Raw genomic sequence first — 24,918 nt, 5'->3', positions numbered from 1 at the left:
TTAACAAATAGCATTTAGGGATTGCAAATATGTAATGGAACTGGAATTATCTCATTTACAGACATATGCCACTTTGGAGAGGTTTATGGACACTTGGAAATGTCCTATGACCACACCTGACACCACTTACTAAGATATCTGGCCATTTCTAGTTGTTAGGTCTATCAATCCCATTTTCTTCTGATATTGTTCAAATGTTTTGGAAGCCATGTGTTGTTTTTCTAGGTCTGGGCATCAATAATTCACTTATAGCTTGGCTTAAAGATTAGTTTCAAAATAAAAAAACAATCAGATTTTTTTTGTGTGTTTGTGCTTGATCTTGTATATTCTGAACTATAATTTTTATCTTCTGATAATTTCCTCTATCTCCCAGCTGTCTTTTTTCCAAATACACCACGATTTGGCTCATCAGAATCATGTAATTACACATGAATAGCAGTTACTTTTGGGTATGTCGATTTATGCAGAAATCTACATTTTCCCATTACGTCTAAGAGGCTAGCCTGTTATGTTAGAGAAGACACTAACCGTTTAGCTAACATCAGCAAGCTAAATACATGGCTCTGAGTCTGGCTGGCACTGTCAGGAGTATGGGATAATGTGAGTTACAGCATGGTGAGGCTGAATTAAATTATTTAATGTCTTGCTAGCTAGCAACATTAGCGAAGCCAGCTGCAATCACATATTGGCTACCTGGCAACATGACATTTCTCATTTCTGCAGGCAGTGAAAATGCAATTTGAGCCAACCCACCAAGGCCACCCCAACCTGGGTAGACTTCAAAGTGCCAATGGAAATGGGGCCTCAGTGGGATTTTCTCCATATTGTTTGCATCTGTCTAATCTTTGCCGTTTTTGATTGCCGTAGTTTTTAAAAATGTTGTCGTCCTCTTACTCGTGAACACGATTATGAGACGCAATTCGTTTACTTGGGCAATCAATGAGGCCCAGATAGAGAACAAAACCCTTAAGAAACTATCAATTAAGCTACAGCGTTGACTCTTTTCTAGTTCAGGTTCCTGTTTACTTGGCACCTAAATGGAAGAAAACCGACTAAAACCGGGAGGGACTACCTGGACTTAATCCAATAGTAGTCCAAATAAGAAACTCATTCTTGTTTTCTGTTGCAAAATACTTTGAAACATTTTCTGTTTGCCCTAATGAAACACCACCTAGATACTAGAATACTGCTTGTAATTCTAGTTCAGTCACTTGACATTTATTTTCCTCCATATTTATTTTGTTGTCCTCCTAGGTTTGTGGCCCCTTCGCTCAGAGGCTGGGAGGGAGACAGACGACATGCTGGTCCTGTCTTTCGTCGGCCAGACAAGGTGAGACAACCAGTGGTCGCCTTATAGAAAGGTTCTGCTCGTGTTGGCCACAATGCAATCACTCCCTGTCCAATCTGGCGAAGCCTAGCCTAATGCCAACATATCTTGTTTATATGATCTTGTTGTTGATTTGACACCTATTATAACAAAAGGGAGAATAGACAGACAAAACATTTATTTAATTTTGAGCGTCAGACATTGACATGGATTGATTTATTATACCAATTATAACAAATAAGAAGTTTACAAAGGTTGAAATGATAAAAATTGCATGAAGAAGCTGTTGGTCGCTAAATCCGGCGACGACTGGGACCATGAAAAATCGGGCAGCTGGATCTTGTCTGAGCGGTCGACTGTGAATGTCCTCACTTACTATTACACTTAAACTGATTCACGAAGATCTTCCCACTATAGTGCTGTCTGGTCAGAACATGTTGGGGCCCATACTGAACACTTTGTCACCACCATGCAAACACAGACGATTCTAAAAGGGGAAACAATACAATTAGAAGATACTAAAATACATATGCAATATAACAATAAGCAGATGAGCAAACTGTGGCATAATATAAACATATGAATGAATTCAATAGGATGGCATCTAGACGCTTGGCTTGGATCTTAATTTAGGGCTACTGCGCATGTGCTGGGGCACAGAAAGAGCTGGAAACTTCTAGAATCTGTAGAATGGTACCGGCTAATACACAAGTAACACAAGGCTAAATATATTGCAGATATAAACATATTGCAGCGGTAGTATGCATATAATATTAACATTGCTAATACAATACTAATGATAATGCTAGTTGCACTCAATAAACACACTTGTGACAATAATAATAACAAAACCAATCTTATTGCAATGGACGCACACAACACTTAGTTAGGAAACAGCATGTGAACAGTTGCTCAGCACTTCCTCTTTCTTGCAACGGCATGTAAACACTTTCTAACATGAGGTGTCTAGGGCGGAGCCCTGCATTGCGTCCAAGCATCCTTATTGGTTGGAAAAGCCAAATAATCATATTGAGTGAGCCAGCCATTTTTACAATGTAAATAGCTTATTTCCACTGAGTAACAATATAAATGCACCATGCAACAATTTCAAAGAGTTACAGTTCATTCAACAATCAGTCAGTTGAAATGAATGAATTAGGCCCAAATCTATCGATTTCACATGACTGGGAACACAGATGCCTTTAACAAATAAAAAGTAGCAATGTAGATCAGAAAATCCATCCGGATCTGGTGTGACCACCATTTGCCTCATGCAGCGCGACACATCTCCTTTGCATGGAGTTGATCAGGCTGTTGATTATGGCTTGTGGAATGTTGTCCCACTCCTCTTCAATGGCTATGCAAAGCTGCTGGATGTTGGCAGGAACTGGAAAACGCTGGCATACACGTCAATCCAGGGCATCCCAAACATGTTCAATGGGTGACGTATCTGGTGAGTTGTGCAGACCATATTCAGCTTCCAGAAATTGTTTACCGATCCTTGCGACATGAGGCTGTGCATTATCACGCTGAAACATGAGGTGATGGCAGCGGTTGAATGCAGGGCTCGACATTAAGCCTTGTCCGCTTGTCCGGACAACCAGAATGTAGATTTCAGTTTTAAAAAAATCACAACATCAAACAATTACTCTGACCATAATCGGCTCAGGCGGCGGCACTGCCACAGGACAGTGCGTGCTCGGCATTCTGAGTAAATTGCTTATATTCTTATTTGCTATATTCCATTTCAATGAATGTTATATTTACACAAAGCAAGAGAATAATAAATATGTGACATGAACAAAAGCCTAATCCTACTAACTGAAATATCATAAAGCAATTAAGACAAATTAAAGTTGAGTAGTATTTTCTGAATTATTCTAAAAGTGTTTAATGTCCTAAAGTTTGCAGCTTTTAAATGTGAATTATTATGAAATTTGGAGTCTATACTATTCTCATATTTATTTTGAGTGACAAATATTTTAGGCCACAAGAAGTGAAATTGAGCAGACAATAACACGATGGAGAAATCAAATGAGGAGTCAAAAGGAAACTTAGGCAACAGCTGAGGAATGCTAATGAAAGAAATGCATAGTTGGCCGATGCCGATTTCCGTGTTATTCTAGCAATGTGTAATCTACAACAGCACATATAAGTAGTCTAGGCCTAATAAGAGAGGAGGATGGGGTACAAATGTGAATCAGTTTATAATTATCAAGTTCTGAGGACAGCAGAGTTGCTCTACAGCCCACGATGATTTAAAACCCAGCACAGGACCGCACAGACAGCCAGGCACTTTGACTGTGACACTCGCTCCATCTACGAGCTTCATCTTTTGTACTTCACTCATTTCCAGTCACCCCTTTGGCCGATGGTGTTACGGACCGTTGTTGTTGGGTCAAGTGACTTCAGCTTTCGGACAAGTAAAAAATATGTCCTACTTTTCCAAAGGACAAGTGACAAAAAAAAGTTAATGGCAGGACAATGAGCCTCAGGATCTCGTCAGAGTATCTCTGTGCATTCAAATTGCCATTGATAAAATGCAATTGTGTTCATTGTCTGTAGCTTATGCCTGCCCATGTCATAACCCCACTGCAACCATGGGGCACTCAGTTCACAAAGTTGACATCCGCAAACCGCTCACCCACATGACGCCATACACGCCCGGTATAGTTGAACTGTGATTAATCGGTGAAGAGCACACTTCTCCAGTGTGCCAGTGGCCATCGACTGTGAGCATTGACCACTGAAGTCCGTTACGACACCGAACTGCAGTCAAGACCGTGGTGAGGATGATGGACACGCAGATTAACTTCCCTGAGACCGTTTCTGACAGTCTGCAGAAATGATTCTGTTGTGCAAACCCATCAGCTGTCTGGGTAGCTCGCCTCAGACCATCCCGCAGGTGACGAAGCCGGATATAGAGGTTCTGGGCTGACGTGGTCACACGTAGTCTGCAGTTGTGAGGCCGGTTGAACGTACTACCATATTCTCTAAAATTACATTGGAGGCGGCTTATGGTAGATAAATTAACGTTAAATGCTCTGGCAATAGCTCTGGTGGACATTCCAAATTTGTGCACAAAATTTGAGAGAAATAAACATTTTGTGCATATGGAACATTTCTGGGATCTTTTATTTCACCTCATGAAACATGGTACCAACACTTTTATATTTTGGTTCAGTATATAATAAGTTGTGTGTCCTCAGGGTGCTGATGCTAAACGGGGAGGAGGTGGAGGAGACTGAGCTGCCTGGCTTTGTGGACAACCTGCAGACCTTCTATTGTGGCAACGTGGCCCACCAGCAACTCATCCAGGTTTATACACACACACACACACGCACACTAATTATGAGGGCAAAAAATCGCTAGCTACATATTGGGATACTATTTTTGACAATATATGGTATAATTTTGACTCGTAATATAATTTTTTCGCTAATTGGCTGTACCTGCACAAACTCCTATTTCCATGACTGATCAAAACTTTTCTCATTGCTCTCTTATCCCTCTGAGGCAGACGTATGGTGGAGCAATATGTTTGGAACAACGAAATGAAATACAATCGCAGTATTGATTCGCAATACAGTGCCTAGAAAATATTTATACCCCAGGACTTATTCCATATTATGTTGTTACAGCCTGAATTCAAATTTGATTAAATTGATTGTTTTTCTCACCCAGCTACACACAATACCCCATAATGACAAGTGAAAACATGTTTTACATTTTTGGGTCTAATTAATTGAAAATGAATTACAGAAATATCTTAATTTACATAAGTATTCACACTCCTGAGTCATTACTTTGTAGAAGCACCTTTGGTGGCATTTAAAGCTTTGAGTCGTCTCGGGTATGTCTATCAGCTTTGCACATCTGGATTTGGGCTCCATGCTGGCCGGGAAAATTCCTCCACGAGAGGTTGAAAACCAAATGGCCAATAACCTATCCTCCTACTAGGCCTATCGTAAAAGATATGTTAGTTACGAACAGTAGCTTATTTTCCAAATATTCGAAACAAGAAGATGTCCTAAAGTTGTGGCTTTCAAAAATAACAAGAATGAAAGTCGATTGCCTCAGCCTAGGAATAGGCTATTCTCAATCACAGATTTATGAGAGATGGGACAAACAATATTATTTATTGTTCTATTATTTTGAGGCAAATTTAGCAATTGTTATCCAGTACTGCAGACTGCTTCTATCCAGCCCATGATGTAGGCCTATAACCTAGCTCACTACGGTAAGACAGCCCGTTCTTCATCAGACAGCCACTGCTCCATCATGTGCGTCTGCCACAGACACGCGCACACACACAAACCGGTGCCGCGCACACACACACAAACCGGTGCCGCGCACACACACACAAACCGGTGCCGCGCACACACACACAAACCGGTGCCGCGCACACACACACAAACCGGTGCCGCGCACACACACACAAACCGGTGCCACGCACACACACACAAACCGGTGCCACGCACACACACACAAACCGGTGCCACGCACACACACACAAACCAGTGCCACACACAAACCGGTGCCACACACACACAAACCGGTGCCACGCACACACACACAAACCGGTGCCACGCACACACACACAAACCGGTGCCACGCACACACACAAACCGGTGCCACGCACACACGCACAAACCGGTGCCACGCACACACACACAAACCGGTGCCACGCACACACGCACAAACCGGTGCCACGCACACACACACAAACCGGTGCCACGCACACACACACAAACCGGTGCCACGCACACACACACAAACCGGTGCCACGCACAAACCGGTGCCACGCACACACGCACAAACCGGTGCCACGCACACACGCACAAACCGGTGCCACGCACACACACACAAACCAGTGCCACACACAAACCGGTGCCACACACACACAAACCGGTGCCACGCACACACACACAAACCGGTGCCACGCACACACACACAAACCGGTGCCACGCACACACACAAACCGGTGCCACGCACACACGCACAAACCGGTGCCACGCACACACACACAAACCGGTGCCACGCACACACACACAAACCGGTGCCACGCACACACACAAACCGGTGCCACGCACACACGCACAAACCGGTGCCACGCACACACACACAAACCGGTGCCACGCACACACGCACAAACCGGTGCCACGCACACACACACAAACCGGTGCCACGCACACACACACAAACCGGTGCCACGCACACACACACAAACCGGTGCCACGCACAAACCGGTGCCACGCACACACGCACAAACCGGTGCCACGCACACACGCACAAACCGGTGCCACGCACACACGCACAAACCGGTGCCACGCACACACGCACAAACCGGTGCCACGCACACACGCACAAACCGGTGCCACGCACACACGCACAAACCGGTGCCACGCACACACGCACAAACCGGTGCCACGCACACACACAAATGCAAGGGCACCCTTGCGACTTTTCTTTGGGGCAGAATCTTCTGTTTTCTCTGCAAAACTGATTGAATGGCTATTTTTTTTTACCCAAGAGGCACCTGACACTTACCACAAGTGAGAAATTACACATAAACAAGAATCACTTGCCATAAACCAAATTAATTAGAATTTTGAATAATTTAATCCACACCATTTTTTTACTTACTAATCAAATTATCTATTTTTGATGTGCTGTTGTAAATCGAACAAATACACGTGTGAACACAGTTTTCAAATAGTGAATCGTACAAAGGTGCTGATATATTTGTGTGTGTGTGTGTGTGTGTGTGTGTGTGTGTGTGTGTGTGTGTGTGTGTGTGTGTGTGTGTGTGTGTGTGTGTGTGTGTGTGTGTGTGTGTGTGTGTGTGTGTGTGTGTGTGTGTGTGTGTGTGTGTGTGTGTGTGTGTGTGTGTGTGTGATTCAGATCACATCAGGTGGTGTGCGTCTGGTAATGCAGGACAGCAAGGCCCTGGTGTCTGAGTGGAAGGAGCCGCAGGGCCGGAACATCAGCTTGGCCGCATGTAACTCCTCCCAGGTGGTGCTGGCCGTGGGCCGCGCCCTCTACTATCTCCAGATCCTCTCTGGGGAACTCAAACAGATCAGGTACACACAACTCAAATCCATTCGGACTTTATTGACAGTGTTGTTAAACAGCACCAGAGACTTGGTGAGCCCCATACCAACTGAATTGTAAATACGTGTGAATTAACGTGTGAATCAACAGAAGAAATGAGTGGCTTCAGAAAGTATTCATACCCTTTGACTTACTCTACATTTTTATTAGAGCCTGAATTCAAAATCATTTAAATTAATGGGGTATTGTGTGTGTAAATTGATCGACACACAATACCCCCATAATGACAGTAAAACATTTCTGTATAATTATTTTGCAAATGTATTGAAAATGAAATATAAGTAAGTAAAAGTCATTCACAACCCTGAGTCGATAGTTTGTAGAAGCACCTTTGGCAGTGATTACAGCTGTGGGTCTTTCTGGGTAAATCTCTAGCTTTCCACGCCTGGATTGAGCAACATTTGCCCGTTTTATTATTTTCTAAATTCTTCAAGCTCTGTCAGATTGGTTGTTGATCATTGCTCGACAAAGATGTTCAGGTCTTGTCATAGATTTTCAAGTAGATTTAAGTCCAAACTGTAACTCGGCCACTCAGGAACATTCACAGTGTTCTTGGTAAGCAACTCCAGTGTAGAGCTGGCCTTGGGTTTTAGGTTATTCAAGAATTCAAGGAGCTATCATCTTAAGTATTGAAATGAATTTTGTAACTTTGTCCCAGAAGCGTTTAACTGCTGCCCACTCTCACATCATATGAAGGAGTCTGTCTACCTGATTTAGGGGACACAGTGAACAGTTGGGAGTTGGGACCATTTTCATCCTAAAACTTTTCCTTGGTGTTAAATACGGCCAGGGAACAAACTTAAAAAAAAAAAAGATGAATAGTTTGTATTACGGGATGCCAAGGTCGTATTTCTCCATATTCTGTTCCAGTTAAAGAGTTGTTCAGATCACTTATCTGTGGATCATACTTTTTTATTGGCTAGCTCTGCATATGAGCTTTCCAAAAGTTTTTTAAAACGCATATTATAGTGATCGGTCCTTTCGGGAGCCTAGATAAATTATTTATATATTCCATAATTGGATAGGCCAGTAGTTGGGTTTCCCAAGGGACTCCATAGGCCAACATAGCTGACTAAAGTTTAAAATGTGTGTGTGTGGGGGGGGGGGGTAATGTGTTGTCTTACAAACCTTTGAATGTTCTCAAACCATTGCTATCCGTATATATCTGCAAGGGTACGGATTCCACATGTGAAACATGGGGGGGGGGGGGGTGCAAAATGCTGCCCTCCAAATCGCAAGGCATTATTGACTATGAACATGTCATTTCGATTACCAGTTACATTGTTTTTCAAGTTTCTGCTAAAGAGAAATTGTGTGAGCAATAATAAAGCGTAGTTTAACATTGTTTAAGGGATATGTCAGTTAAGACCTCCACTTCCAGTGCAATAGGATACATCATATTTCTCTCCATACTCAGCCAGACGAAATGCTAGTGCCTGGAAATACAATTTAAAATGTATTTAAACTGTATTAAATAAACGTTTTTCCTCATCAATCGACACACTACCCCATAATGACAAAGCAAAAAAACTTTTTTAGAATAAAAAAATCAACAAATAGCTTATTTACAGAAGTATTCAGACCCTTTGCTATGAGACTCTAAATTGAGGTCAGGTCCATCCTGTTAAAACTTCTAACGGCTGCTGTCCCTGTACAGCACATATGTCAGAGTCAAGGCCCGCGGGCCACATCCGGCCCGCAAGAAGGTTTTTTACGGCCCCTGGGATGATCTTGATTTATTATTAGAACCGGCCCGCAGCAAGCCGGCAGCCCGCAGATCTTTTACACGCACCAATACTACATTTCCCACAATGCAAAGGTGACGCACCGAGCAGTAGGCTGCTTCATTTCAATATTTATTGGCACAGCAGTCGTCAGCATCACAGTAAAATTAACTTTCAGATACCCATCAAAAATGGCAAAACGGAAGGTGGATACTGAGAACCGGGGGTTTCAAACAAGGTGGGAGTCGGAGTATATGTTCACGAAGGTAGCTGGAAAACCTGTGTGTCTTCTGTGTGGAGAAAGTGTGGCGGTACTGAAAGAGTATAATCTGAGACGACATTATGAAACGAAACACGCGGACAAAAACAAGAATATGGACATGGAACAAAGGCTACAAAAGGCAGAGGAATTAAAACGAGGCCTCAAATCTCGACAGGCTCTGTTCAAAAAAGCCAAATCACAAGGCCAGGCTGCTGTCAAGGCCAGTTTTATTTTGGCAGAAGAGATCGCTAAATCAGCCCGGCCATTTACGGAGGGGGATTTCATCAAAAACTGCATGATTAAAGTTTGTGACGAAGTTTGCCCAGAAAAAAGGCAACTCTTTTTAAATGTGAGTCTGAGCAGAAACACCATTGCCGAGAGAGTAGACCAGTTGTCCATCAATCTAAAAGAGCAGCTTGTGAAAAAGGGAAAAGATTTTATTGCATATTCCTTGGCTGTGGATGAGAGCACCGACATTTCTGACATTGCCCAGTTGTCAATTTTCATCCGCGGAGTGGACTCCAACCTAAGCGTGACAGAGGAGTTTTTGGCTTTACGTCCTATGCATGGCACAACTACGGGGCATGATTTGTATGAAGAGGTGTCAAGATGTGTAAATGAGATGGAGCTGCCTTGGGAAAAACTCGTGGGTTTGACAACCGACGGAGCACCTGCGATGTGTGGACACAGGAGCGGACTGGTGGCGAAGATACGGGAAAAGATGCAAGAGGAAAACGCGACAGGTGAGCTGACAGCTTATCATTGTATCATACACCAGGAAGCGTTGTGCGGTAAAGCCTTGAAAATGGAGCATGTAATGAGCATCATCACGCGCACAGTTAACTTTATCAGAGCCAAAGGTTTGAATCACCGCCAGTTCAAGGCATTTCTGACGGAGTTAGAAACGGAGCATGGTGATTTGCCTTATCACACAGAGGTGCGATGGCTAAGCCAGGGAAAGGTGCTTCAAAGATGTTTCGAGCTTCGTGAGGAGATTTGTCTGTTCTTGGACAGCAAAGGGAAAGACACAACACAACTCCGAGACGAAATGTTTCTGTGTGAAATGGCTTTTCTGTGTGACATTACGAGTCATCTGAATGCAATAAACTTGCAGCTGCAGGGTCGGGATCGTGTCATCTCTGATATGTACAGTACAGTGAAGGCATTTAAAACCAAACTGACTCTGTGGGAGACGCAGATGCGGAAAGAAAATTTGAGCCACTTTCCCAGCTGCCAGACCATGAAAGAGAAGCTCTCTACCAGTGCGTTCCCGAGCACACAGTTGGCTGATAAAATAGGTATGCTTGCCGCTGACTTTCGACGCCGATTTGCTGACTTTGAAGCACAAAAAAGCAGGTTGGAACTGCTCGGTAACCCATTTGCTGTTGACGTGGAAAGCTCACCACCAAACCTCCAAATGGAGTTGATTGACCTCCAATGCAATGATGCACTGAGGGCAAAATATGCGGCAGTGGGTGCTGCGGAGTTCGCCCGTTTCCTCCCCGGCACAATGCCCCAGCTGCGCATCCAGGCTGCTCAAACGTTGTCTATGTTTGGCAGCACATACCTGTGTGAACAACTGTTTTCTTTGATGAACCTGAACAAAACATCACACAGAAGTCGGCTTACTGCTGAACACCTCCACTCAATTCTGAGGATTTCTTCAGCTCAGAGCCTTACCCCGAACATTGATGAACTTGTGGAAAAGATGGGACACCACCAAGTATCACCCTCAACCTCAAACAAGTGAACATTACTGTGCAATCACATATTTAGAGTTTTTACTCAGTTCAAGTTTAAAAGTTAAAATTTAATATTTGTTTTCACTGCATGTTACTTCTCCTTAAACAAAGTGTTGTTTTTGATTAATAGATTTTTGCACTTTATTTTTTTGTATTTCAATCCAATTATATTTTAAAAATATTTCAGTTGAGTGGATGATAGAAAATTGCTATTATTGTTTTTTCTTTGAAGTAAATTTAGCCCACTTTTGCTAAAATAGAAAATATAGTCTACTGATGGTGCCTTGAATACCGGTTTCTTTCATTTAATGTTCATGTTATGGGGATATTTATATAAAGGAAATTTGTCTTTTGTGTCTGTTGAAAATTAAAGATTACTGACAGAGCCATAAGAAAATATTGCTTTATTTATCTGATCATATTGTAATATATTTGTTAGGTTTTCAGTAGGTTCAATTAGGTTCACTAGACTATATGCGTCATTTAAAAATTTTTCAATGAACATTCGAACAGTCCGGCCCTCGTCTTGTAGCTGATTTTTTTATTTGGCCCTCCGTCCATTTGACTTTGACACCCCTGCTGTACAGGGATCAACATCAGCGGACATCAGCGGAAATTTCAGAGTGACAACTAATAGTACTCGATACAACTCAAACTTTCATTAAAACACACATGCAGGGTACTCAATTAAAGCTACACTCGTTGTGAATCTAGCCAACATGTCAGATTTTTAAAATGCTTTTCGGCGAAAGCATGAGAAGCTATTATCTGATAGCATGCAACCCCCGAAATACCCAAAGGGGACGTAAAGAAAATAATTAGCGTAGCCGGCGCTACACAAAACGCAGAAATAAAATATAAAACATGCATTACCTTTGACGAGCTTCTTTGTTGGCACTCCAATATGTCCCATAAACATCACAATTGGGTCTTTTTTTCGATTAAATCCGTCCATGTATACCCAAAATGTCCAATTATGAAGCCCGTCTGATCCATGAAAAAGCACCGTTCCAAAACGCACCGTCATTTTTATCTATAAACTTTGACAAAATACTTCAAACTACTTTTGTAATCCAACTTTGGGTATTAGTAAACGTTTCTAATCGATCAAATTGATCACGGGGCGATCTGCATTCAATAGCAGCACGTTTTGAAATCATGGTCCACATTCTCTCTTTCATAACTTCCTCTGGTGTACTCAACGACAGGAAGTGCCTATTCCTTAATTTAAAATCAATTGACAGTACTGGCGACATCGTGTGGAAGCTGTAGGCATTATAAACTGGGCTCTATCTATTTTCCCTTGCCATAGACAATACAGAGACTGGCGGAGGGATATATATATATTATTTTTTTTGAACAGTTGTCCTTGGGATTTTTCCTGCTAAACACGTTCTGTTATAGTCAGACATGATTTAACCAGTTTTCTAAACTTCAGTGTTTTCTATCCACACATACTAATCATATGCATATACTATATTCCTGGCATGAGTAGCAGGACGTTGAAATGTTGCGCGATTTTTAACAAAAAGCTGCAAAAATTTGCAGCCTCTTTAACAGGTTGGATCATCCTTGAGATGGACTACAATCAAGTTGTAAAAACATCTGTGGTAAATGCAATTGATTGGACATGATTTGGAAAGCCACACACCTGTTTATATAAGGTTCCACAGTTGACAGTGCATGTCAGATCAAAAATCAAGCCATGAGGTCAAAGGAATTGTCTGTAGATCTCCGAGACAGGATTGTGTCGAGGCACAGACCTGGGGAAGGGTAGCAAAAACATTCTGCTGCATTGAAGGTCCCCAAGAACACAGTGGCTTCCATCATTTTTAAATGGAAGAAGTTTGAAACCACCAAGTCTCTTCCTAGAGCTGGCCGCCAGGCCAAACTGAGCAATCGGGGGAGAAGGTCAGGGAGGTGACCAAGAACCCGATGGTCACTCTGGCAGAGCTCCAGAGTTCCTCTGTGGATATGGGAGAACCTTCCAGAAGGACAACCATCTCTGCAGCACTCCACCAATCAGGTCTTTATGGTAGTGTCCAGATGGAACCCACTCCTCAGTAAAAGGCACATGAAAGCCCGCTTAGAGTATGCCAAAATGCACCTAAACGACTGATCACGAGAAACAAGATTTTCTACTCTTTGAAACCAAGATTGAACTCTTTGGCCTGAATACCAAGTGTCACATCTGGAGGAAAACAGGCACCGCTCATCACCTGGTCAATACCATCCCTATGGTGAATCATGTTGGTGGTGGCAGCATTATGCTGTGGGGATGTTTTTCAGCGGCAGGGACTGGGTGACTAGTCAGTATCGAGGCAAAGATGAATGGAGTAAAGTACAGGGAGATCATTGATGAGAAACCTGCTCCAGAGCGCTCAGGACCTCAGGCTGGGGCTAAGGTTCACCTTCCAACAGAACAATGACCCTAAGCTTACAGCCAAGATGTCCTTGAGTGGCTTAGCCAGAGCCTGGACTTGAACCAAATCGAACATCTCTAGAGAGACCTGAAAATAGCTCTACAGCGACACTCCTGATCCAACTTGACAGAACTTGAAGGGAACTGCAGAGAAGAATGGGAGAAACTCCCCAAATAGAAGTTTGCCAAGCTTGTAGTGTTATACCCAAGAAGACACTCGGCTGTAATTGCAGCCGAAGGTGCTTCAACAAAGTACTGAGTAAAGAGTCTGAATACTTATGCTTATGATATTTCCGTTTTTTTTTTTTTTGCCAACAGTTCTAAAAACCTGTTTTTGCTTTGTCATTATGGGTTATTGTTTGTAGATTAAGGGCGGCGGAACTATTTGATTCATTTTAGAATAAGGCTGTAACGTAGCAAAATGTAGAAAAATTGAAGGGGTCTGATTACTTTCCCGAATGCTCTGTATGTACACACACACACTACTTTGAACCCAGTTGGAGTCAGCTCTACAGGCCATCACCATGCCCGAGGACAGTCTTACACTGCTGGCCAAGGAAGGCTCTACTAATGTGGTCTGGTCCAGCAAACACTGTTGATGCTGAGCTGTAGCAAAAGCCGTTCCTTTTTGAGAGTGGGCTGTACCCACACACTGGGGCAAAACAAATATCCAATGACGTCAAACTCAGCTACACAACGTTAAAGTGCTTTGAGCACCTATAAAAGCACTTCATAAATCCAATCCCATATGAGGATGTGGTGAGATACCCAATGGGGTGGACTATTCTCTTCATCACTCATCTTGAAAAAACGTTTAAATCAATCCGCCGTCATTAACACTATGGAAAAATCCAATGATTTATTATTGAAATCGCATGGGAGACGGAGGGAAAACTAAGTGGTACAATTTAAGGTGTATAATGTCTGGCCAGGTGAGATGTAGTCGTTGTTTTTGTGTATTATTAGTTATTTTGTATTTGGAGTAAAAAATATAAATATTAGCTATAGTCATTTTTTTGTTGTTGAACTAATTGAATAGAAAAATGAATCCAATCCCTTCTCTCTGTCCCCCCTCAGCACGGTGGAGATGGAGCACGAGGTGGCCTGCCTAGACATCACGCCCCTGGGGGAGGGCGGAGAGTCGCCCCTCTGCGCCGTGGGCCTGTGGACGGACATATCGGCCCGGGTCCTCAAGCTGCCCTGCTTCACCACCCTGCACAAGGAGATGCTCGGAGGAGGTGAGATGGAGATTCAACTGTGTACTTAAAGGGATAGTGAGGGATGGATAGATGGAGGAACTGATTTTAACCTTTTGTGTAGCCAGGTAAGTCTGTGTAACTTTGAGAAAAAGCCCATTTCCCACTGGGGATGGGTACTAGTACTCGGTTCCAGATTTTGTATTTGGTAACTATTAATTGACAACATTTTAATAAATGTAATTATTTAGCAGGTTCAATTCATAAGCACTGACAACATTTCTAATGCTAAGATGTGTTTGTTGTTTGGAGTCTGTCATTGAAAATATTAGTTTAGTTTTCAGTTGAGTATCAGAACAACCAGTAATTGGAGCAACTGTTATTGCAGCCCCATTTCACGCTAACATGCCAGTATGCAACATTTATTTTCCAGAGTACTCGAACCCAGACATTCTTTCAAATGCCCGTCCCTAATGTCCACTGTTCTGTTTTGTTGCTCCCGACCATGGTATTTTAATAAAGCTTCTCAAATATCAACATTTTTATAAAGATATCATGATTGGGAGCAGTGAAGAATTGGCCACACATTCTCTCTTTTTTTCTTTTCTGTATTGGACATTCTCTTTGTCCTTCTGTTATTATTTTTGGATGTGTTAATATACACCTCCTATTGAAAGCCTCTGTAACTTGGCCGTGAAAGGGGAGGGAATCCTAAGGGACAGAAGCACTCTACTGCTGGTTTCACACGTCCTCGATCCATTTTTGCAATGTTGCACAACCACGCGGAAGATGTTATTGTGAGACCTAGCTGTCGATGCCTTCTTATTTGTTCTTGGAGGATGAATAATAGTTGTTTTTGAATTGACAGTGGAATTCTGCTGCTATTCTGAAGCTTTTCACACATTTGACGTGATTGTGTGTGTGTGTGTGTGTGTGTGTGTGTACAGAAATTATCCCTCGCTCCATCCTGATGACGACGTTCGAGGCCAGCTACTACCTGCTGTGTGCCCTGGGAGACGGAGCGCTCTTCTACTTTGGCCTGGACCTGACGACAGGTCAGGCTGCTGGAGAAACACATACTTCTGTTGCCTTTCGAGTCAACATTTTTATAAAGATTCCAGACAGTTAACTGCACCATCATCTAATTCATTGATAGAACAAATTAGGTTAAGATGTGTCAAATAGGAGGCTGTTCGTAGGCCCGTTCATTTGTCTTCACAGCTGCAGTTCGATTCTGTTTCAGAATTCTGAAAATGTCTTGAGAATGTCAAACTCTTCATTGGAAATACAACTGAGTGTACAAAACATTAGGAACACCTTCCTAATATTGAGTTGCACCTGCTTTTGCCCTCAGAACAGCCTCGATTGGTCAGTGCATGGACTCTACAAGGTGTCAAGCGTTCCGCAGGGATGCTGGCCCATGTTGACTCCACCCTCTGAATGGGACAAATACACATCCCCTTTCATGTGCGCTGATTAAAGTGGATTTAACATGTGCCGTCAATAAGAGATTCACCTGGTCAGTGTATGTCATGGAAAGAGCAGATGTTTCCAATGTTATTGACACTCAGTGTGTATTATAAATGGAAAGGGTTTTGGATTGGAATTGCTGCGTATCTCCTGAACAGACTGAATTGAAAGTGCACTTACCCCCTGGCAGAGTTGCAAACTTATTGTTAAACTGTTGGCATTGACCCCGTTGTGTTGCCAACAGGCGTGCTGAGCGAGCGGAAGAAGGTGACTCTGGGCACCCAGCCCACGGTGCTGAGGACCTTCCGCTCTCTGTCCACCTCCAACGTGTTTGCCTGCTCCGACCGGCCCACGGTCATCTACTCCTCCAACCACAAGCTGGTCTTCTCCAATGTCAACCTCAAGGAGGTCAACTACATGTGTCCGCTCAACTCCGAGGGCTACCCCGACAGGTTAGTCAGTCACGCTCGTCTCAATAGTCCAAAGTGGCATCCTTAGCACTTCTTCTCCGTTTGTACTGATGTGGGGACGAATTCAACATAAACCTCTTTTCCCCCCTGTCATCTGTCCTGTGTTTTCAGACCAGTGCAAGTGTTGGAGAGGAGACGGAGTCGTGCGTTCATTATTTTTCTCATTCAACGACTCTAAAGAAAGAACAGGAATGATAGCAAAGCTAGACATAAATATGTAACGTACCTGTTGTTGGTGTGTGGTTGTAACCTGCGCTTCTGTGTCTTTGGCAGTCTGGCGCTGGCCAACAACAGCACTCTCACCATCGGGACCATCGACGAGATCCAGAAGCTCCACATTCGCACGGTTCCCCTATACGAGTCTCCCAGGTAAGAGGGAGCAAGACCCGTACAACTAGTTAGAGTAGAAGTATATCTATCCAATGGATTTACCCCCTCGGGTAAATCAAGAGTGAAATATTTATTTATTTATTTATTTATTACTCTTTCGCTCTCTGTCACTCACGCACTCCCCCCTCCCTATCTCCACTTTATTCTCGCTCCCTCCCTCTCAGGAGGATCTGTTACCAGGAAGTGTCTCAGTGTTTCGGGGTACTGTCCAGCCGCGTGGAGATGCAAGACGCCAGCGGGACCACGGCAGCGGTGCGCCCCAGCGCTAGCACTCAGGTAGCTGCACACCATCGGGTATTTCAGTGTACCACTGCCAGGATCTCCTGTTCTGGGCCCCGTAGTCGTAAATATTCTCAGGGTAGGAGTGCTGATTACAGATTAAGACCTTTTTGAATATGGGCCGTGAGCCTCGTTTCCCGTATTCAACAGCGTTTTCATGATGCATCGTGACTTAAGTGCAACTGTGTGTTTTGTAGAAGAACCGTCCGGAAATATCTGTGAACTTCGCTCTATATGAACTAAAGCATTAGCTTTAGGGGGGGGGGCCTTGAATGGTAGTGGTGCACATCGCTTGGCTGACAATGTGTCCAGATGACTTAGTTTAGTCTAGGTTTATTGCACAAAAAACAAGAAAAGAGAGAAAAATCATTATTTACAAGAAAAACTTGTAGATGAGGAAGAACCTACTCCCTTTTTCCCCTGGCCTTGTGGGTGTGCATAGTCTGGGTTTTCATATTTTCCCACTTCCTCTGCCTTTCATATCTCCTCTCTCCCTACCTCTCCCCCAGGCTCTGTCTAGCAGCGTGAGCTCCAGTAAGCTGTTCCCCAGCAGCACCTCCCCACACGAGACCTCCTTCGGGGAGGAGGTGGAGGTGCACAGCCTCCTGGTGGTCGACCAACACACCTTCGAAGGTAAGCCCCCTTTAAAACGTCTTGACTAAAGAAAACATTTTCAAGTGAGTTAATGGTGATCGTGCTGGTGATTGATAAGCTGGTGATTGTACTCTTGGAGGAGCACACCAAATTCTCACTTTTTTTGTGGTGATTTGTCCTCAATTGCGTGATTTTCACACGTGTGTTCGTCCTCCCAGTGCTCCACGCCCACCAGTTCCTCCAGAGTGAGTACGCCCTCAGCATGGTGTCCTGCCGCCTGGGCAGGGACCTCTCGGTCTACTTTATCGTGGGCACAGCAATGGTCTACCCAGAGGAGGCGGAGCCCAAGCAAGGCCGCATCATCGTCTTCCACTACACTGACGGTGAGGGCTGACTTCTTCTTTCTTCCATCCTCATTGTTCTCGTTCCCATCATTCTTCTCCTGTTATTCTTTCTCACCCCCCTCATCTTTTTTTGCTCGCGCTCTCTCACTCTTTCTTCCAGTCTCTTTCTTCCCCTCGTCTTTTTCTCACTCATTCCCTCTCACCTTTTTCCTCACTCGTCCCATGCCTCTTCCTCCCTTGATAGTGCCTGATAGCACCCTCCTATCGATAATCATCTCAGTCACGAAGATGAATGACTCCGAGTGAACAGATGCTGTGAAAATACTGTATCAGAGAGCTATAACACGAGCCTGAAAACCAAACTGATGTGCTACTTTTCTCCGTTTGTTTAAAAGAATGCCTGGAATCCAAACCATAATGCTCAGTTTCACCTTTCTTTCACAGTGAAACAAATGGTTAAACAAAACGTATCCGTTTGGATTCCAGGCTACTGCAGCACCGGCTCTGACCCAGACTGTTATTTCTTCTTCTTGTGTGTAGGTAAGCTGCAGACGGTTGCAGAGAAGGAGGTGAAGGGAGCCGTCTACTCCATGGTGGAGTTCAATGGCAAACTGCTGGCCAGCATCAACAGCACAGTGAGCATTTCACTTTTGATGGTTTGAAAGTAGATGTTTTTCAAGGCCAGCTCCTATTTCACAGGCTACAGTTGTAGACACTCGCATGGAGGGGGAAATGTTTACCTCCACTTAAATTAAAACTTTCACGATGTCTCTCGTTGCCATTAATGCATCACTAAGTGAATATTTGATTGAAGTGAAAGTTAGGATTCGCCCCATGGTACTTGGCAATAAAAAATAAAAATAAAACGAAGAAAATTAAAGGAGACATTCTGCGGTTTCAGTTTTATTTCTCAATCCTGACGTTAAAATGAGTTGAAAACACCTTGGTGTTGCTGCCTTGTCAAATTCAGTGCTTCCTCTACAATGACCCGTACTGACCCGTAATGGCTGCCGCGGTGAAACTAGTTATGGGGCCCACAACCATACGGAAAGGGTGCTAGGGACTATTTATGTCTATCCAGTAGTATTCTTTCCAATGGAATCCAACGTGGAATCTAAAGGAACATTGAAGGGTGTATTTCTTGTAGTTGCATGATATGCATGTCTCCTACAAAAACAACCTCTGTGCTTTCGAGTCCTTGTTACTCCGAAACTACACTGCAGCGTCCGGACTCGACAATTGTGCATGTCAATATCAACGCATCGCCAATGTGCACACGCCCCCCCAGGTGCGTCTGTACGAGTGGACCGCTGAGAAGGAGCTGAGGACCGAGTGTAACCACTACAACAACATCATGGCACTCTACCTAAAGACCAAAGGAGACTTCATCCTGGTGGGAGACCTGATGAGGTCTGTGCTGCTGCTGGCCTATAAACCCATGGAGGGCAACTTTGAGGAGGTAAGGAACGATACTAAGAGAGGCCCTGCCGGTGTCCACCCTTTTTCCTTAAGAGGATGGTGGATGTGCTCAACGCCACACTTCAAGGTCTAAATGGCGATTTGTTTGGTTTTGCTCAAAAACATTTTTTCCCCCTTGGATACAGCATTCTCCAAAATATAGATTTGAATACTTTTATTTTGTCGCCCTCATTTCTCATGGGCTTTATCAAGGAGGATTCAACACCAAACACTTGCAATGAATAAGAACTTGAGTGATGAGTTGGAACCATTTGTTTGTTGTCAATAATTGCACCTCTTGGGTGAATAAAGTGTATTGAATGGAATTGAATTGAGGCACTGGTGATAAGCCTGCTTTTCACCTGTCACTCTTCTCAGATTGCCCGTGACTTCAATCCCAACTGGATGAGTGCTGTGGAGATCCTGGACGATGACAACTTCCTGGGGGCGGAGAATGCCTTCAACCTCTTTGTGTGTCAAAAAGACAGGTGCGGTGTCTTGACCTCTTTCTGGAATCCTCTCGCCTCAGAAGGAAGAGACCTCTAATACGGTTTAGGAGGCAAATAAGTAGAATCGCAGAAAGACTAATTGAGATGGAGCCCGAGCCTAGACATGTCCTCACACTCTCACCGCCATCATCCATAAGCCCTCAAGTTAATCATCCATGATCACTGAATTCCATTGACCTTTTGTCTTTCTCTCACGTGTTTGTTGCTGCCACCGTTTCTGTCTTCTCTCCCTCATTCTTCCTCCTGTGCTGTTTTGCTTTCGGTGATCATCATTCTGTTTGTCACCATCTTATTTCTTACTACCTCTTCCCTCAAGCGCTCGTTTGTTTCTTACTCATTGCCACTGATCTACATCTGCTGCTGTTGCTTTTCCCCATTTTTATATTTTTCTGCCTGCCTCTGTATCAGTCGCTCTCTCTTTCTCGCATCACTTTCTCTCAATTATAATAAATTCAATGCTACTTTATTGGTACGAAATAAATGGGTACCCATTGTCAAAACAGAAATGTATAGATAAATGGGTACAATAATTAGCACATTTTTAAAAATATTTTTGACTCTCTCTGAAATGTAGCTTTTTTTTTTTTGAATGAAGTGAATGGGTACACATTGCCAGAGCATGAAATAATTAGGACCAAAATAGAAGTTGAGCTCTCTCCCACTCTCTCTCCCTTGGCAGCGCGGCCACGACAGACGAGGAGCGACAACACCTGCAGGAGGTTGGCGTGTTCCACCTGGGGGAGTTTGTCAACGTCTTCTCCCATGGGTCACTGGTGCTGCAGAACCTGGGCGAGAGCTCCACCCCCACGCAGGGCTCCGTGCTCTTCGGCACCGTCAACGGCATGATCGGTAATGGCCCCCCCAGTGCCACATGCCAGGGCTGTATTCACTAGAAACAAAAATGGAAGCAAATGGGATGAAACAGGGAGGGCCTAACCTGCATTTGTACAATAAGAAACACTTGTTTTTTTTCCCATTGCAAAACATTTAGCTATGGTTTGTTAGCTTGCCGTAATGAATACACCCCAGGGTCGTAGAGTATGTATTAGCACAAAAACAGTTTGAGACCGCAAGAGAGATCTGTGTTCTTATTGGACATGTTGCTGTAGCAGCACTTGGGTTTCAAAATGTTGTTTTTCTGGTGCCGACTGTACTGATGCCAATTTCAAGGTCCCGAATTCCCCCGTGTCTTTTAAATATTTTTTTTAGGCTATGTACAGTTACAGCGAAGCTGTACAGATTTTCCTTAACTACATAAGCACCCATCTTCAGGATGAGAGGTGGGGGAGGCAGTGGAGAGGACGCATCTGCCAGTCATTTCCATGTGACTTCCAAAATCAAAGTCAATTTACTTTCTCAATTTCTTTCATAGCTGTGGTCATAAAGAAAGGGGAATGATGATTGGAATGTTCACCGAAGTTCTGCAATGACTATTCCCCCCCCCCCCGCAAAAAGCTGCACAAGGCATCTGTGTTCGTGGACAACAACATATTCAGTAGGCACAAATTGGAGCGGGGAAAAAATGTCACCTTCCCTCAGTCAGACAACCCACTCTCAAATTCCCTCTCATCTTCCATCTTTTCTCCTCCACTAGGTATGAGTGGCGAGCACCACGAGCGTACGGATCTGCACATATCTATTTCGGTTCTCCTTTTATTTTCTCCCATAAATGACAAGCCATCTGTCTTGTGTCTCTAGGTCTTGTGACCTCTCTGTCCGAAGGCTGGTACAGCCTGCTGCTGGACCTGCAGAACCGACTCAACAAGGTCATCAAGAGCGTGGGCAAGATCGAGCACAGCTTATATCCTTTCCTTCTGGTGTGTGTGGACCTGCCCCTATGTAATCACACTGAAAGTGCCTTTTCAGAACCGGTGAGCACCACTATCATGGGTGGCAAAACTTGGTACCACCGACCTCGACGTGCGCTGTCAGAATGGTAATGGTTGTCATAACATGCCTAAGCCCGTAAATGAATGCATGACAAGGCCCCGTGTTTTACCGTGTCATGCGTGAATGAAGCGACGGCCTGAAGTTGACAAGTAGCCGTGTGTAGGTGATACGGGGAAGTAACAATAGGGTTGACGGCCTTGGGATTTTGGATCACGGCAATTGGCCAGCCAAATGACCGCCGTCACTGTCATAACCATTCAAATAGGCACTCCTTTGCTCCTGACTGCATGTGCTGCCATAAAAATAGAATGAATAGAACGGGCGTCCCAATTCAAGTCAATGATAGCATAATGGGTGGCCATTGCGAGGCGCAAAGCAGGAAGTATAGCCATCAATATGTGCTGTGATTTGTTGATTTTAAACTCAACTGACATTACAAAAAACAACATTCTATTCCATGAGCCACATCAGTTAACATCATTTGAATCAACATTCTTCATTACCATGGAAATTATTGCATCACAATACCAGTGAGTGGCGCAGCGGTCAAAAGCACTGCATTGCAGCCTGGGGTTCGATCCCGTGACCGGGAGCCCCATAGGACAGTGTGCAATTGGCTCAGAGCTGACTGGGGTAGGGGAAGGTTTTGCCGGAGGGCCTTCCTTGGCTCATCGCGCTCGAGTGACTCCTTGTGGCAGGGCCGGGCACCTGCAAGCCGACCTCAGTTGTCAGTCAAATGGTGTTCCCCAAAACATTGGTGCAGCTGACTTCAGGTTTGTGTGATAAGTACAGGTCATGTTTTGGAAGATGCATAACTCAACCTTCGCCTCTCCCGGGCTCATTTAGGAGTTGCAGCGATGAGCCAAAGACTGTAATTCGGAGACATAATAGAGTAAAAAACAATATATGCTTGTGGACATACCACCCCGAACACACCTGATCTCAGTAGCTAAGCAGGTTCAGGCCCGGATTGTACTTGGATGGGAGACCGCCTGGGAATACCCGGTGCTGTAAGCTCAAAAAGAAAAGAAAAGAATACCAGGCAGCCATTGCGTGTACCCATCATTTTACCAGTCAAATTGCAAGGGTTAGAGCTTCCAAGCCCCTTCTATTGACTTCCGTTCACTATTTCTGTGCTGCTGCAGGGAGGAGCTGTTGCCTAGGCAACCAAAGACTTGTTTGCTACAACACTTGCTTGTTTCAGGAAGGAGCAACAAAGTTTCATCATGTTAGAAACGGACTCAACCGCACAAATTCCCAGCTGTCCCGTCTTCAGTCGGCTGTTCGTTCTTATATGACTGTTTTATTTTCAAGACCGTCTTCATCCATAACCGTCAGTTTCACGGTCATACACTAATTGTGCCAGCCCTAAGAATCACACGTTTGAGAGACTCTTATTGTGGTCTAAAATCACTTGCACTGTACTTTCCTTTGAAAAAGGTGCCAGTTCTCATTTCAGGGGCTGCTACTCATTTAAATTATTCAGTACCAGGTGCTCATATTTTAGAGTGAACATTCTATGAGTACTCAAACCCCGAAAAATGCAGGTTCTGGTACCCAAAAGGACTGAGTTCTCGGTAAGAGGACTGGCTTTGCTGTAGGGGTGTGTGTGTGTGTGTGTGTGTGTGTGTGTTATTTGTCTTCCTTAACTCTGTCACCTGGAGGTCCTTCCATACGGAGCGTAAGACTGAGCAGGCCACGGGCTTCATCGACGGGGACCTCATCGAGAGCTTCCTGGACCTGGGCCGCGCCAAGATGCAAGAGGTGATCAGCACGCTACAGGTACGGACACGCATAGACTCTCACACATACACGCTTTCACACAGAAACTCACACACTTGTTCACACTCTCTCAAACACACACACACACACACAAGCTCGCTCGCACTTCTTGGACTGCAGTAACGCTTGATAAAGGTACCACTTAGATGTACGTGTCCCATAGCTGTGCGGGTTAATGCAAACTACTGGGACAGTGAGCTGACAACACCCTCTTCTGCATTTCAGATTGACGACGGCAGCGGAATGAAGCGCGAGGCCACCGTGGACGAGGTCATAAAGATTGTGGAGGAGCTGACAAGGATCCACTAGCCCCTCCCACTCAGACTCCGGCCATTACGGAGGGGAGTCGGTTGGAGGGGGGAGGGGTGGCTAGGGCTCTGTAAATACTTATAAATAAATAAAAAGGTGTTTGCATGACCTGTCCTCCGGACTTCAAATTAATTGACAATGTTTTTTAAATCCGATTCCACATCAATACACAGGTGCTTGGATTAACAAAAATGGTCTGTCGACCATAACGATGACAGGCAAAGGGACTGGTTAGAAAGGGTATGGGGGGAGGGGGGCAAATCACTGCAGTGCGAGGACGAGGAAAGATGTCTCATGGATTTGACAGGGATCCACTAAAGTAGGATAACGATCCCTTTGCTATTTTGTCATTGACGTTTCTCCATGTTTCTTTTAATAAAGGTTGCTTTAGTACTGTGTACCTCTTGAGTTCAGGTCTCCAATTCTTTCCACAGAATGACGATATTCATTTCATTTTCACTTCCGAGCATTAACTTAAGTCTGTTTCAAAGCATGAGTCCTACACCACAGTATAATTTCAAAAGCAATTTATAGAAGCGCAAATGCCAACTAACAGTGACATTCTTTTATTGAATATGTATGCACATTTTCTACTGTAAATAGCTCTGGATTAGAGCATCTGCTAAATGACATGTA

General features: G+C 44.1%; 1 protein-coding gene and 1 pseudogene across 1 annotated transcript in view; both read left to right on the top strand.

The window, feature by feature from the left end:
• The window catches only part of LOC139384499 (DNA damage-binding protein 1), a 35,248-nt gene extending 10,566 nt beyond the window's left edge, over positions 1-24,682 (top strand). The window contains exons 10-26 of the mRNA XM_071129311.1: positions 1,255-1,330; positions 4,537-4,645; positions 7,232-7,410; positions 14,669-14,829; positions 15,735-15,842; positions 16,502-16,709; positions 17,001-17,096; positions 17,282-17,393; positions 17,906-18,029; positions 18,209-18,373; positions 18,875-18,969; positions 19,623-19,793; positions 20,171-20,280; positions 20,981-21,150; positions 22,000-22,102; positions 23,850-23,973; positions 24,199-24,682. Coding sequence (XP_070985412.1) covers positions 1,255-1,330; positions 4,537-4,645; positions 7,232-7,410; positions 14,669-14,829; positions 15,735-15,842; positions 16,502-16,709; positions 17,001-17,096; positions 17,282-17,393; positions 17,906-18,029; positions 18,209-18,373; positions 18,875-18,969; positions 19,623-19,793; positions 20,171-20,280; positions 20,981-21,150; positions 22,000-22,102; positions 23,850-23,973; positions 24,199-24,282 — 2,195 coding nt within the window. The 3' untranslated portion in view covers positions 24,283-24,682. The remainder of the gene's footprint in view (positions 1-1,254; positions 1,331-4,536; positions 4,646-7,231; positions 7,411-14,668; positions 14,830-15,734; positions 15,843-16,501; positions 16,710-17,000; positions 17,097-17,281; positions 17,394-17,905; positions 18,030-18,208; positions 18,374-18,874; positions 18,970-19,622; positions 19,794-20,170; positions 20,281-20,980; positions 21,151-21,999; positions 22,103-23,849; positions 23,974-24,198) is intronic.
• Positions 23,100-23,208, top strand: LOC139385304 (5S ribosomal RNA; annotated as a pseudogene).
• Positions 24,683-24,918: the final 236 nt, after the last annotated feature.

This window comes from Oncorhynchus clarkii, chromosome 26, assembly GCF_045791955.1.
Source record: "Oncorhynchus clarkii lewisi isolate Uvic-CL-2024 chromosome 26, UVic_Ocla_1.0, whole genome shotgun sequence".
NCBI classification, from domain to species: domain Eukaryota; kingdom Metazoa; phylum Chordata; class Actinopteri; order Salmoniformes; family Salmonidae; genus Oncorhynchus; species Oncorhynchus clarkii.
Note: the sequence above shows the minus strand (reverse complement) of the source record. Positions and strands in the feature narration are given on the sequence as shown.